Source organism: Neophocaena asiaeorientalis, unplaced genomic scaffold (genome assembly GCF_003031525.2).
Source record: "Neophocaena asiaeorientalis asiaeorientalis breed wild unplaced genomic scaffold, Neophocaena_asiaeorientalis_V1.1 scaffold1, whole genome shotgun sequence".
In the NCBI taxonomy this organism is placed as follows: Eukaryota; Metazoa; Chordata; class Mammalia; order Artiodactyla; family Phocoenidae; genus Neophocaena; species Neophocaena asiaeorientalis.
In genome coordinates this window covers 4,922,623-4,935,871 of record NW_020171981.1, presented here as the reverse complement: position 1 = coordinate 4,935,871, position 13,249 = coordinate 4,922,623, and the positions used below count along the sequence as shown (strand labels likewise).

General features: G+C 55.8%; 1 protein-coding gene across 1 annotated transcript in view; it reads right to left on the bottom strand.

Annotated features, from left to right (window-relative positions):
- The window catches only part of NGFR (nerve growth factor receptor), a 19,990-nt gene that overhangs the window by 4,603 nt on the left and 2,138 nt on the right, over nucleotides 1-13,249 (bottom strand). Inside the window, exons 2-4 of the mRNA XM_024744717.1 lie at nucleotides 7,575-7,716; nucleotides 3,947-4,306; nucleotides 111-363 (exon numbers count right to left, since the gene is read on the bottom strand). Coding sequence (XP_024600485.1) covers nucleotides 111-363; nucleotides 3,947-4,306; nucleotides 7,575-7,716 — 755 coding nt within the window. The remainder of the gene's footprint in view (nucleotides 1-110; nucleotides 364-3,946; nucleotides 4,307-7,574; nucleotides 7,717-13,249) is intronic.

Here is a 13,249-nt window from a genome sequence, read left to right as displayed (position 1 = left end):
AAAAAAAAAAAAAAAAAAAAAATGGGTGTGTGCATTTTCAGGTCATGGTCGCAGCAAAGCCCTCCTTGAGGGTAAAGATCCCGCTCCCTGGCTCCCGTTCCCCCTCTCACCTCTTGAAGGCGATGTAGGCCACGAGGCCCACAACCACAGCAGCCAGGATGGAGCAGTAGACAGGGATGAGGTTGTCGGTGGTACCTCGGGTCACCACGGGCTGGGAGCTGCCCATCACTGTGGTCACCATATCTGACACCGTGCTGGTTACGAGGTCTTGATCTGGAGGTACCTCAGGCTCCTGGGTGCTGGGGTCTGTGCTGTCTGAGCCCTCCGGGGGCGTGGCCCGTGTAATCCAACGGCCAGGGATCTCTGGGAGAAAGGGCTACAGGAGTGAGGGCCCACTCCCCCTGCCCCTCTCCTATGTTCTGACCCTCAGAGCTTCTCCCCCAGCCCCCTCCTTGCCCCAGATGCTTGTATGTCCAGCGGCTACACACAGGAGAGAGGGCTGGGATCGGGTGTATGATGTCACGATGGTGGAAAAGAGCAAGGGCCTAAGAATCAGGAGCGCTGGGTCCCCTTCGGCTCTGCCACTGACTTGCTGTGTGACTCTGGACCAGTCCCTTCAACTCTCAGGACTTCAACTTCCCCATGAATGGGGATATGAAAAGAGACGGTCTTTAAGTTCCCTTCCATCTTGGGTATAACTGTGATCCTAGAATTCTACTCTGCCTACCCTGGGTACCCAAAAACCCAGCATGGAGGTAAACACACAAAGAAGAGAGTGGGCCCTAGGACGCCTCCAGCTGGAATCAGGCTAGGGAAATGTAATTTCTCTGGCCACAGGTTGCCCCAGTGGCGCCGGTCACCCCTGCCCTAAAGAAGGATGAGGGTAATCAGGTCTGGCAGAGAGGTACCTTCCCCGGCACCGCCCCCTGAGAATTGGCATCCAGCCTCCTTTCTAGTCTCTGGTGTCCTGGCTCTGGGCTCGGGCAGGGTGGGGAGGTGCCCAGCTGGCTTGCTTCCCTCTGGCTGGTCCGTGGATAGTGGCTAGCCTCTATTTCCTGCCCTGCGTGGCCCCCACACCATCTGATCTTGCCACCCAGAGATGACAGTGTCAGATAGCCCAAACCCAACTTGGGAAGGTTGAGGACTGCTGGTGGAGAGAGGGCCCACAGAGCAGGCACTGCCACTGCCTCAGGGGAGGGGGACTGCCCTGCCACCCGCCTAGGTTCTCTCATGCCAGCTGGGCACTGCCAGCCTCCCTGGCAGGGGACCCAGCAGCCCCTGGCACAAGTGGGTGGGATTTTCCATTCTGCCACCCAGCCGGGGGCAGTACCTGGGGTTGTGGACTCTGGACGACCTGGGGGTACCTGTCTGGGCAAAGTTGCCTACTCCTTCCTTCCTCGCTTCCCACACCTGGAGCAGGGAGGGAAAGCAGACAGGACAAGCTGATGGGGTGAAGGGCAGGCACTTTGCTCCCCAGCTCTGCCTCACCTAGCCCCCAGTTTGCCCACCCAAGCTGGAGTCGAAACTGCCCACGGGTTTCCTAGGCCTCCTTGGCTCAAGGCAAAGACGCTTCAAAGGCCCCCATTTTCAGCACATTCTGAGGAGTAAGGTCCCCACATGTGAATCTGGAATCCATCTGGTTGGCATTTGGGAGGGGGCTGCCATCTGCTGCCCTATCCCACCCCTCCCCCATCTCAGTCCTGGAAAGGAAGGCGTGGAAGAGGTGGGGCAGGGAGTGGAGGAAACACAGCCCTCCTTCTGGCAGCCCCAGACAAGGCGCTGGCCCGGGGAGGGTCTCCTCTTGCCCGGCTAGGGGACTGGGCCAGCTGGAGGGGCAGCCTGAGCCCCGAGGCTAAGGGTACAGCTCTGCTCAACTGACCCGAACCCAGAGGCTGAAGGCATGGCTGGGTGGAGGGTCACTGAAGTCAGGCGTCACAGAGGTTTGAGAGCAGTGGGGAAGAGCTGAGAGACGGCCCAGGCTGCAGAAGGCGCCTTCCAGGGCGCTTTCTCCTCGTCTCTCAGATCCCCCGCCCTGTTTGGGGGTGGGGATGAGATCCAGATGTGGCTGTGTCCACTAGCATTCCAACCCACTAAGCCCTGGCAGGTCCTGACAGCCGTTTCCAGAATGGGAGCTGTCAGACTTGGGGGTGGAAAGAGGGGCCGGGTTACTCCTCCTAAATCCAATTTTTTTTGCTTGGGGAGGGGGGCAGGTTCTGCCCCCAGGGTGGGTGAGTCACCATGTTGACACTGGAAGCGTTTATGCAAGGAAGTACCCTGCAGTGGAGGGGAGGGGGGCAACCAAGCCACCGCAAATCAAATTCCATTTCCTGAAAGGTTCCCTCTGCCCTGGAGCTGACATTTACCCGTTCAGAGGCTAGAGGGTGAGGGGAAGAGGGGCAGGGATAAAGGCACCCCTTCAGGGTGGCTGGGAAAGTAGAGTGGTATCTGGAAGGAATGTGTGAATGCCAAAAGGCAGAGCCCATCCCTCCCCCAGCCAGCACCTTTCTTTGCTCTAACCGCACCCCTAAGTCCCCCCCACTAGCTGGTGCCGACTTGCCCACAGAAGCGTGCCACCCACCTGCCTGCTGCAGGCGCTGAAACTCCCTCCCTCCTCTGCCCTGCGCCTGACGCTACCTGCCTGTCTCCTGGCCCAGGGCAATGGCCCCCGGAACCGCCACTTTCTGCACCCCACTTCTCCACCCTGACCCCACATCCCAATGCAGCAAGCTTCACACACACACCTGGCCTCAGCCCAGCTTAACGGCCCTTTGCACCCTGAGCTCCCTGCGCCAGAGATCACAGGACGTGGAAGGCAGGCATGGGTGTGTCAGACTGGAGGCTCCCCACGGCAGGGGATCTCTCTCTCCCATCCAACTGGGGGCTGATTGAAGGCAGAGGCTGTGCTGCCCCCACCAGAATGGGGGGATCTCTTGGGAACTAAGTGCTGGGACTGCGTCTCCCTCATCAGACCGGGGCAAAGGCTGTCTCTGTCCCGTCCAACTTAGGGCTCCTGAAGGAGGCGCTGCGTTGCCTGCTCAGAGTGAGAGCACCCTGAGGGTTAGGCCCCAAGGGAAACAGCTGAACGGGGATAGAAAGTAAAGGTATTGTCAGTCTCTCCCCCAAGATGGATGTCACCAACCAGGGACCAAAATGGTTCTGCCCTGACTGCCACAGTGCTTCCTCCTCCCATCCCAGGAACTGCCCCTTCTGGCTAAGGAGGGCACACCCAGCCCGCATCCACCCAGGAAGCTGAGGGCCCTCCATGTGCACCTCCCTCATCCTTGGACTCACAGGCCCCAGGCTTGCTGTTCCGCCTCTCTCTCTGTCCCAAAGCCCCTGTCCGCACGACCTCCTTAGTATTCTCTGGGTCTAACTTCGTCCTTGACTAAACTGTACCAGTGACTGCTGACCCCTCCCCCACAAGTTGAAGTGAGCCAGCCCCCGGCCCAAACCCACAGCGACAGTGGAAACCGCGTGCAGCGAGGAAACTGAGGTCCAGAAACTGAAGTGACCTCCTTGACGTCGCTCAGATAGTAAGTGACAGGGCAGACTCCATCCCAGGTCCCAGAGCCATAAACCCCTATGGGCCTCAGAGACAAAAGGTCCCAACTCCTGAGGGTCCTAAGACCCCCTTCTCCAGTGCAGAGAGTCTGCCTCAAGGATCAGACATGTCCTATCTGTGCTCTGGACACGGAGGCCACCTTCGTGCCGCTCATCTGCCACCCGTCCAATTCCCAGCCGGCAGCCACAGATTAACAAAGCCCTGGGAAATGAGTGTGGCCTGGGAGAATGAGGATGGCTTAACAAACAGCCCCAAAGGGTAAACAGTGGATAGGATCCATTGGTGGGAAGGATCGGGAGGGTGTCCACTGGCCCCGCAGGCCACGGCAGACCCTTGCGGACCCCGGGGCGCCCCGCACCCCCACCCCGCAGCCCCGACGCTCACCCTCGCACTCGGCGTCGGCCCAGCGCGTGCACTCGCGCAGCTGGCGCTCCGTGTCCTCACACACCGTGCAGGGCAGGCACGGGTCCACGTGGTTGGCCTCGTCGGAGTACGTGCCGTCGGGGCACTCCTCGCACACGGTGTTCTGCTTGTCCTGGCATGAGAACACGAGCCCCGAGCCCGCCTCGCACACGCGGCACGCCTCGCAGTGGCCCGTCGTCTCGTTCTGGTAGTAGCCGTAGGCGCAGCGGCACACGGCGTCGTCGGCCTCCACGCAGGGCGCCGACATGCTCTGCAGCCCCACGCACTCGGTGCACGGTTTACACGGCTCCGTGGCGCTCACCACGTCCGAGAAGGTCACGCCTGAGGACAGACGGACATGCGGGGGGAGCCGCGCCCCGTGTCTAGCCGCTTGCCCTGGGGGCACTTGGGACGCAGGGGCTGGAGGCCTTCCCGCCCCAACCCGGGACACCCTCGTTCTACCTCGCCCCCTCACTGACTCCCCCGCTTTTCCCTCCGGGGCCCGGATCCCCGGTGTGTGAAAGCTGGTGGCACCCGACTGGGAAGGAGGAAGGGGGCCAGGAGCCCGGTGCTCCAGGCCCCGGAAGCGTTGGCCCTGAGGTTTCAGGGGGTAACCCAGCTGGTGCCCGTAAATTTCTTGGCAGATTCTCTTAGAGGGTTCCCAGCATGATTAAGGAATAATCTGAGAGTGGTTCCCATCCAGCCCTCCCCACAGGCCAGAATTAAGCTGTGAACCCAGCCCGGGCAGAGCCGGCCTTCACCAGGCAGGCTCCCACCTCAGCTGCCCTCCCATTCCTCTCTGCACAGGTGGGGGCTCAGGTGTGGCCTGAATGGGAGTGACTAGGGATAGACAACAGAATTTCCCACCCATGGCGCTACCCCAGCTGCTGAAGGGCTTGGCTCTAGAGGGCAGGGATGGGACTCCTGGCAAGAAAGGTACTGCAGGAGGGATTGAAGCTAGAAGGAAGGGAGGACTTGCATATATAGTCCTCTGCTCTTTCAAAGGACATGAAAGGAAGATTTCCAAGCTCACTCTTGATTCACGCTCTCTTAATTAATGGATGTGAGCTCCAGAATAAGGGGGGGCGGGATGCCAGGGTCCTCTCCGCCTTGTGCAAAGACTGGGGAAGGCACAGAGCCAGATCTTCTTCACCCCTTCCAGCCCAGGGTGGAGAACTCCATGCCAAACTGAATCCAAGAGGATGTATCCTTGCTCCCACGGCAGGAAGAGCACAGATTTAGAACCTGAGAACTGGGGAGGGAGGATTGCTCAGAATGTGGAAACAGAGGTAGAGAGATTGGGATCCCAATGGATGGAAATCGAGGCTTGCTGTGGGGGTCCTATCTTAACTTTCTTTAATGCCATCAAGAGACAAGATGGAGCACAGGGTCATTATCTTGGAGGTTGGGGTTGGAACTGCAGAAGCAAAGAAGGAAAAAGCAGAGAAGTAAAAGGGGCAGCAGTTGGCGGGGAAGAGAAGAAAAGACAGAGATGGGCCTGGAGGAAGACTTCAGTTTCAAGTCAGCTCTGGCAGAGGGACTCCTGTGTTTCTCTTCCTAGGCATCAGGCAGATCTGGATTCAAAACCTGCTTCCATCACTTTATTAGCTGTGTGACTCTGGGTGTTTTACTTAACCTCTCTGAGCTTTTTTCTTTCTCTGTAAAACAGGGAATAATGTCTCCACTCACAGGGTTGTGATGAGGAATAAGTGAAATTCCTCAGTAGCACTTGACACACAGCAGGGATCCTGTAAAGGTTGGGCCCCCTGGGGTGGGCAGTGATCAATTCAATGAACTTCAGTAGCAGGGATATTAGTCAGACATCAGAAAGGACTTCCAAACCGAAACAGCCAAGGCAGGAGGTCCAATTTATACCAGAGGCTCCTATCTGGGTGGCATGTGGCAGCAGGGGTGGGTCTAGTCACATGGGAGGGGAAGGGGAGGGCCCTGCCCATGGGAAAATAGAGAAGATTAGCAGCAAACTCCTGGGAGAGGGTTTTGGGGGGGGTGGGAAAAATGTGGTCTTTTTTGGGCAGAGAATGAAGGCAGGAGCTTAATGGGTTTCCTTGTGGAAACGTTTTGAGGATAGAGGGAAAGTCCACTGGGGTCTCCATCCCATAAAGCGGTCTGTTTTCCCAGCTGGGGTGCGGGGAGGGGGGTGAGGGGGAAGGGGGGAAAGGGAGGGGAGCAGAAAGTGGAAGTGGGAGGGAGCATTCCGAGCTGGTCTCTGCTCCTGCCTCCCCTCCCCTTCCCTGGAGATGCCCTCTCTCAGCCTCTTCTATCCCACCGCTTGTTTTGACAGAAGGGACTGGGGTCCCATCCTGGGAGACTTCGGGTCCAAAGAGAAGAGGCCCTGGGCGGAGTCTAGGAAATAAGAGAGGCAAACGTGGGAGGTTCCAGGGTAGCTGATGGTTGGCCCACCCTGCCCTGGGATGGAAAGAAACCCTGTTAGGCCAGGACAGAGGCGGCCAGATGGCAAGGTAGCAAAGGCATTATGGGATGTCCAGCCTCCCTACCTGGCATCCCTCTGCTGGGGGATGGAGTTACAGGATCCACTAGTACAGAAGTAGGACAACAGAGTGTTTGGGACACCAAGGAGTTGGGGCTGCCTGCAGGACAGATAGGCTGTGTGCAGTGAGATGCCTCGAGGTAGCGGTGGTGGCGGCGAGGCATTCAAAGGTAAGACAGGCTGGCGGAGGCGTTCAGAGTTCCCAGTTCCTGTAGCCTTGTCCCCAACATGATCAAAGAACAATCTGGGTAGGATTCCCACTGGCCCTCCAGGTGGGCATTGAGTGCCAGGTAGAAGGCAAGATCTAACTGTCAACAGGAAAGGTTTCCAGGCAGTCAGGAAAAGGGCCCATGGCCTGAAAGCAACAGAAGGGGCGGAGTGAATCCAGCAGAGACTGAGTCAAGCGCAAAGAATTTCAGACCCCAGACCTGCCATCTTTCTGCCTCCCTCATCCAGCACCTCTGGAAGATGGGGTTCTCTGCCCTCCCCGAGGAAATCCTAGGTAGGAATGGCCACAGCGCCCCTCCCCTCTCTCGCACCCGACATCACCCCCCAGTAAGGACATCCCTGTGGTGCTCCAACCCCCGTCCCTGCAGCCTGGGGAAAGCTCTGCTTCCTCCGTCAGAGCTGGAGAACAGTTGGCCCCGGGGGGAGGGTTAGCCACACCCTCCCAGGATCCCCCAAGGTCAGTGTCCAGGGCAGCCAGGATTTGACCCTCCTCCCCTCCCCACAAATGCACCAAGGGTAAGTGGCAGCCATCGATTCTGCAGTGCAGATGATATTTTTAGCTGGTTTTAGCATCAGCTACTCCTCCCTCCTGGCCACACTCTTCTACCAGGCCTCTCTACTTGGGGGCTGGGAAGGGGCACAGCCTGGGGATCCCCCATCTGGTCCCCCTCCTCCCTCTGCATACTTCCCTCATCCATTCTGAGCTTCCCCTCTCTGCCTCCTATGCCGGGTCAGACCCACTTCTGGCACCCAGACGGTTGTGGGCAGGAGTCCCTGCCAGGGCGCAGAGCACTTGGAAGGCCTCTACTGGGCATGCCCTCCAGCCCCCTTCCATTCCGCTCTCCTTCCCCCCACCGGACACCCTATACTCACTGTCCAGGCAGGGCTCACACACGGTCTGGTTGGCTCCGCAAGGCTGGGCCACGCCCTCGCCCAGGTTGCAGGCTTTGCAGCACTCACCCCTGCGGGTGTACAGGCCCGTGGGGCACACCTCCTTGGCATCTCCAAGGGACACCTGGGTGGAGGAAGATCAGAAGGTCAGACTGGCAAGGGAAAGGGGACAGGGTAGACTCCCAGGGAGCAAACACCCCCTCCTGCAGCCTTCTATTGGAACCACCTGGGCTGGGATGAGCTCACCAGGGAGGCATTTGGCGCTTGAAAGCTGATGGGGAAGAAAGGCAGAGGGGGGACAGCACGCCCCTGCAGGCTGCTAGGGGTGTGAGATCAGAGCTTCAGATGCTGACCTTCTGCAAAGTTCATCTTGGGGTTACAGTAACTCCTGGAATCCCAAGGATACACCATGTGGGGACGGCAACCTGAGGCCCAGCAGAGGGCCTTTGGGCAGCAGTCAGGAACAAGCAGGCAGGTTGCAGTGTACACAGGGCTCCCAGCCAAGGGGGCAACTAGAAGCTGAAATCTAGCCCAAATGCCACTTGCTAAGCTGCACATCTCCAGGGATGCGTCTACCCAGAGGGGAGTCTTTTTCTATCAAAGTCTAGCAGGGCTCTACTCCTCACCCTTAATTCTACCGTTCCACATATTAAGTATCAAATGGGAGGTGTCCAAGAACAGAAGCAGAGGGGTGGGACCTTGGGTTCAAATCCTGGTTCTGCTCTGGGAGTTCTGACCTTCTCGGCTTTCCTGCTCTGAGTCTTCATCTCTCTAGACCGATAGAGATGGAGAGAGCTCAGGGCCAAAGCAAATGACCAGCCGGTCATCGAGAGTCTGGCGCCAAGACAGGAGAAAAGTACGCCTGTTACCAATATGAGAAAGTGTGTGCTCTCACCACCCAGCAACCCTGCTCCCCCAGGGTTTGATTTCCGGCCACCAGCCCTCCCCTCTCCCTGCGCCCCATGCAGCTAGTGGGAACAACACTGCAAACAGGGGAAACGAGAGTCAGATTCCCGCCGCCGAGGCATCTTTGCTCATGGATGGAATGATTTAGCACCAGATTCCCGAGAGGGAGGGGTTGCTGGCAGATTGCTTTATATTTCTGTTCCTTAAAAAAAATCTTAATGTCTAATAAAACTCCAAAGCCTGTCTCCCTGGCTCCAGACCGTGTAGCTCCCATTTGATGCTCAGAGGAAGTATGGTCTCTTGGATCATGCAACTAGAGAAGAGCTGTAAAGGTCATTTTGGGCATTTCTCTGCTTCCATGTTGGCCAGATCATGACCCAAAACACTCCTTTCCTTTCAGTCCTTTCTAATATCCTGAGGTCTCAGTAGGGTTTGGTGGAGGCAGGGGGATGGACAGGTTGGATCAGTCTAGGAGGCAGCCTATGGTCCTCAAGAAACCGGTGGGGAGGGTGCAGGCAGCAAAGGAGGGGAACCTTGGGTGTTGCCACCATCTCCTCCCAGGTGGCAGGAACACAGTGCTGGGAACATCTGTAGACCAGAAGCCTAGCGGCGGGGGGTAGTCCCAGATACAGGCTTTCCCCCAGGAGGTGAGCAAGGTTCCAGAAAGGTCTGTTCAGATTTCTTTTCATCCTTCAGGGCTCTGCTTAAATGTCACTTCATCAGGGAAGTGGTCCTGTGGCCCAGCCCCTCCCTGATCTGACAAATCACGCAGAGTTGCCCTGTCACATGTCCCCCCTGTTCACTCTTCTTGTCTGGTCTGACACTCTACAGAGTCCCCCACTGGACTCTCAGGTCACTGAAGGCAGGGACTGTGGTCACCTCAGTGCCTGAGATGGTACCTGGCACATATTAGGGACCCGACATGTATATTTATGGAATCTAAGAACTTAATACAATATGACCTCAATTAACTAGAACTCCAGGGCCTGACTTTCTGGATACCTGAGTTTCTGGAAAGTCACGGCTTTGCTGTTCTTCTCACCTAATGTTTTTCACTTTAACCACGGGGGCAGCACCTTCCTGTGTCTCTGGAACATACCTTCACGGTTTCCCCATGACTCAGGGACTCAGTATTTACATCAGTGAGTATTCTGGGATGCAACGCAGCGGAGCCCTGTGTTCTTTATCCCAAATTACCACACTTGTCAAGAGAGTTCTCCTGTCAGCTTTTCTTATAGTTTTTTCTGCCTCCTCCCTTCCTGTTAAAGTATCAGTTTTCAGTTCTTGCTGCTGCCAGTGTGACCTGAGCGGCCCTCCCCAGTCTTATTTATTAGGTCTAATTGAATTTTAGAAAGTGTGTAACTAGCCCTGGGAGGAAGGTGAATAAAGTCAGTGTAAGGAGTATGGGAACCAGGAGGGGGCCGTTCTCAGAGTAAAAAGTCTACCTTCCTCCTCAGCTGCCTTCATTGCTCTGAATCCTGGTTCATAGCTTAGAGCTGGTGACCTGGGACAGGTTTTGAATTTCCCTGTGTCTCAGTTTCTTCATCATTAGGTAACCATGACAGTACCTGCCTCAGAGAGTTGCGGGAGGCATTAAATAAATGAGTAAGGTGTTTATTCACTTTGGGACCCTCTTTTCTCTTTTCCAAGGTCTTCTGTGGCTTTTGGCTGTGTTCCAGTTAGTTGAGGTCAGCAGAGACCTGGGCTCCAGATAACTGAGGCAATCTGACTGTGGCAGTTGCGGGCAGAGTGGGAGCCTCGCGCAAGCCCCTCTTCTCAAAGCCTGCTCTCCCTGCTGCAGCCCGTGGTCCTCTTTCTTCTCCAAAGTCTTGCACTTGGGAGTCCAGGCCACATAATTAGTAACCATGTGTTTCCTGTGCTTGTTTTGTTTTCTATTTCAAAACATTCCAGATCTGCCACTTAGTAGTATGCTACTTTGGGTAAATTCTCAATCTCTCTAAGCCTCAGTTTTCCCACCTAAAACGTTGGGTTGGTGATACCTACTGTCCAGGTTTCTGTGAAAATTAAAAGAAATAATTTATGCAAATCTGTCTGATGCATAGTTGGATTTCAATAAATGTTGGTTATCAAAGAAGTATCTTTTTTTTTTTTAAAGAAGATGTTGGGGGTAGGAGTTTATTAATTTATTTATTTATTTTTGCTGTGTTGGGTCTTCGTTTCTGTGCGAGGGCTTTCTCTAGTTGTGGCAAGCGGGCCCAGCTGCTCCACGGCATGTGGGATCCTCCGAGACCGGGGCTCGAACCCGCATCCCGTGCATTAGCAGGCAGATTCTCAACCACTTCGCCACCAGGGAAGCCCCAAAGAAGTGTCTTGTCTTAGGGAGAGTGAGCTGCTGAGCCGGGGGGTAGGTAGTGGGAGAGGAGAGTTGAGCCATCCCCAAACAGGGGAAACCATCTCAGAGTAGGCAGGATAGAAATGAAGAGAGACCCACCAAGAAGCGTCTGAAGAGGGTATGGGGACCAAAGGAGGATGGAGAACTGCTAACTAATTCAACTACTTATTGAGCACTAAACTAAGAGTTTCCAATGAGACATGGTCCCTGACTCCTGAGAGGAGCCACAGTCCCATGAGGGAGAGGAAATATCACCCCAAACAACTGCTCCAGAAGCTGAGGAGGAAAGGCTTGAGGGATTGCCTTCATCCCCTGTCTGACAGCTGTGGAAACTGAGGCCCACAGAGGTCATTCTGCTAAGTGGCCTGATGCACCAATCTGGCCACAGCCTCTATGGGTCCAAGGCCAGGCAATCTTGGGAAGCAGGGAGGGATGACTAGGATTCAGGCTAATTGCTCCAAAATGATCAATTTATCAAAATGATAGGCACATTTGCCTGAAAGTTATACTTTTTACACTTATTCCTTTTTTTAGAATGTTTGCAATTTTGGGGGGGGGTGTGCCATATCCAGGCTTTCTAGAAACTAAGGTGGAAATGTCCTTCGGTTAATTGACATTTTTAAAAAATAAATTTATTTATGCATTTAATTTACTTTTGGCTGCATTGGGTCTTCATTGCTGCATGCAGGCTTTTCTCTAGTTGCGGCGGGGCGAGTGGGGGCTACTCTTCGTTGTGGTGCGCGGGCTTATTGCTGTGGCTTCTCTTGTTGCAGAGCATGGGCTCTAGTCACACGGGCTTCAGTAGTTGTGGCAGGCGGGCTCAGTAGTTGTGGCTCGTGGGCTCTAGAGCACAGGCAGTAGTTGTGGCGCACGGGCTTAGTTGCTCCGCGGCATGTGGGATCTTCACGGACCAGGACTCGAACCCGTATCTCCTGCATTGGCAGGCGGATTCTTAACCACTGCACCACCAGGGAAGCCCTGAATTGACTTTTAATAATTAAATTTTTAAAACTGGACAAAACAGAAAATACACCAAAATAGTTGAAAGAATTTGAAACTATAGGAAGGCTTCAGTGTGATGAGTCCTATCCATTCACAACAGCTTCAGCAAAAGGTTCCTTAGGTGAATGGAGCCATTGGCCACCATCATGGGGTTGGCGAGTTTTCAAATATGCAAAGGGTCTTTTTTAATTTATTTTTTATTTTTTTTCCTTTTTAGCGGTACGCGGGCCTCTCACTGTTGTGGCCTCTCCCGCTGCGGAGCACAGGCTCCAGACGCGCAGGCGCAGCGGCCATGGCTCACGGGCCCAGCCGCTCCGCGGCATGTGGGATCTTCCCGGACCGGGGCACGAACCCGTGTCCCCTGCATCGGCAGGCGGACTCCCAACCACTGCGCCACCAGAGAAGCCCGCAAAGGGTCTTTTGAGACCAATGCAAGCCCTGGGGAGGCACTGGCACATGTCCCCCACTCCTTTAGATAGGGTGGATTTGGGGTCGGAGACAAGAGCTAATTACTTAGAGGAGGATGCATGAAGACTTTGAAAGGGGGCAGGGGTCTGAGTGGGGGGTGAAGGGGCTCAGTTATAAATTTGTGGTGCCAGGAGCATAGGACACGATCTAACCTCCAGGTCTAGTGGTGGTTCAAGGCCACGTGTCCTTCCGTGATCTGGAAGGTTGGGCGGGGGTATGCCTGGCATAAGGAGGAAAGAGTAAACTCCAAGCCAAGCATCTTGAGTTCCAACAAGGGCGCCACCACATAGTAACTGGGGGAGCTTGGTTTCGTGCCTGAATATTAGGGAGATTCAGCTCCCTCAACTGTCAAATGGGAATAACTCGATTTACTCTGCTGGGGCCTTATACGGATTAAATAACACAAGAGAAATTACCCAGGGCAGTGCGTGGCACACGGTAGGCACTCAACCAGTTTTATTATTCCCGCTTCCCCACCCTGCACCCCCAGGGAAGAATCTAGGCGCGGGAACGGGATCAGACTGGTACAGCAAGGCGGGGACCCCTTCCTTCCCGGAGTCGCCTCCCCCACCCGGCCGCTCCCGTCCTCGCATTTGCTGCCCTCGCTGCATCCCTATTAGGCGCATTAGCCAGCCCGGCGGCTCCGGTTACAGACGTCTGAATGACAAAGTGCCTCCATTACCGGCGTGGCCCGCCAGCCGACCCGCCGGGACGCGCTCTGGTTTCAGCACTCTCGCCGCGGCCCAGGAAGAAACTCGGACCGCTGTGGTGCGCAGCGCCAGCCCATAGACAGCAGCCCCGCGGCAAGGCGGAGGCGAGAGCCGCAGGGGCTGCAGGCGACAGAGTCTTCGCTGGGTCCACCTTCCCGAGCCCCCAGGCCCTCCACCCCCAGATCCCCTCCTTCCTCGCCTTTTCTTTATTCGGGGGA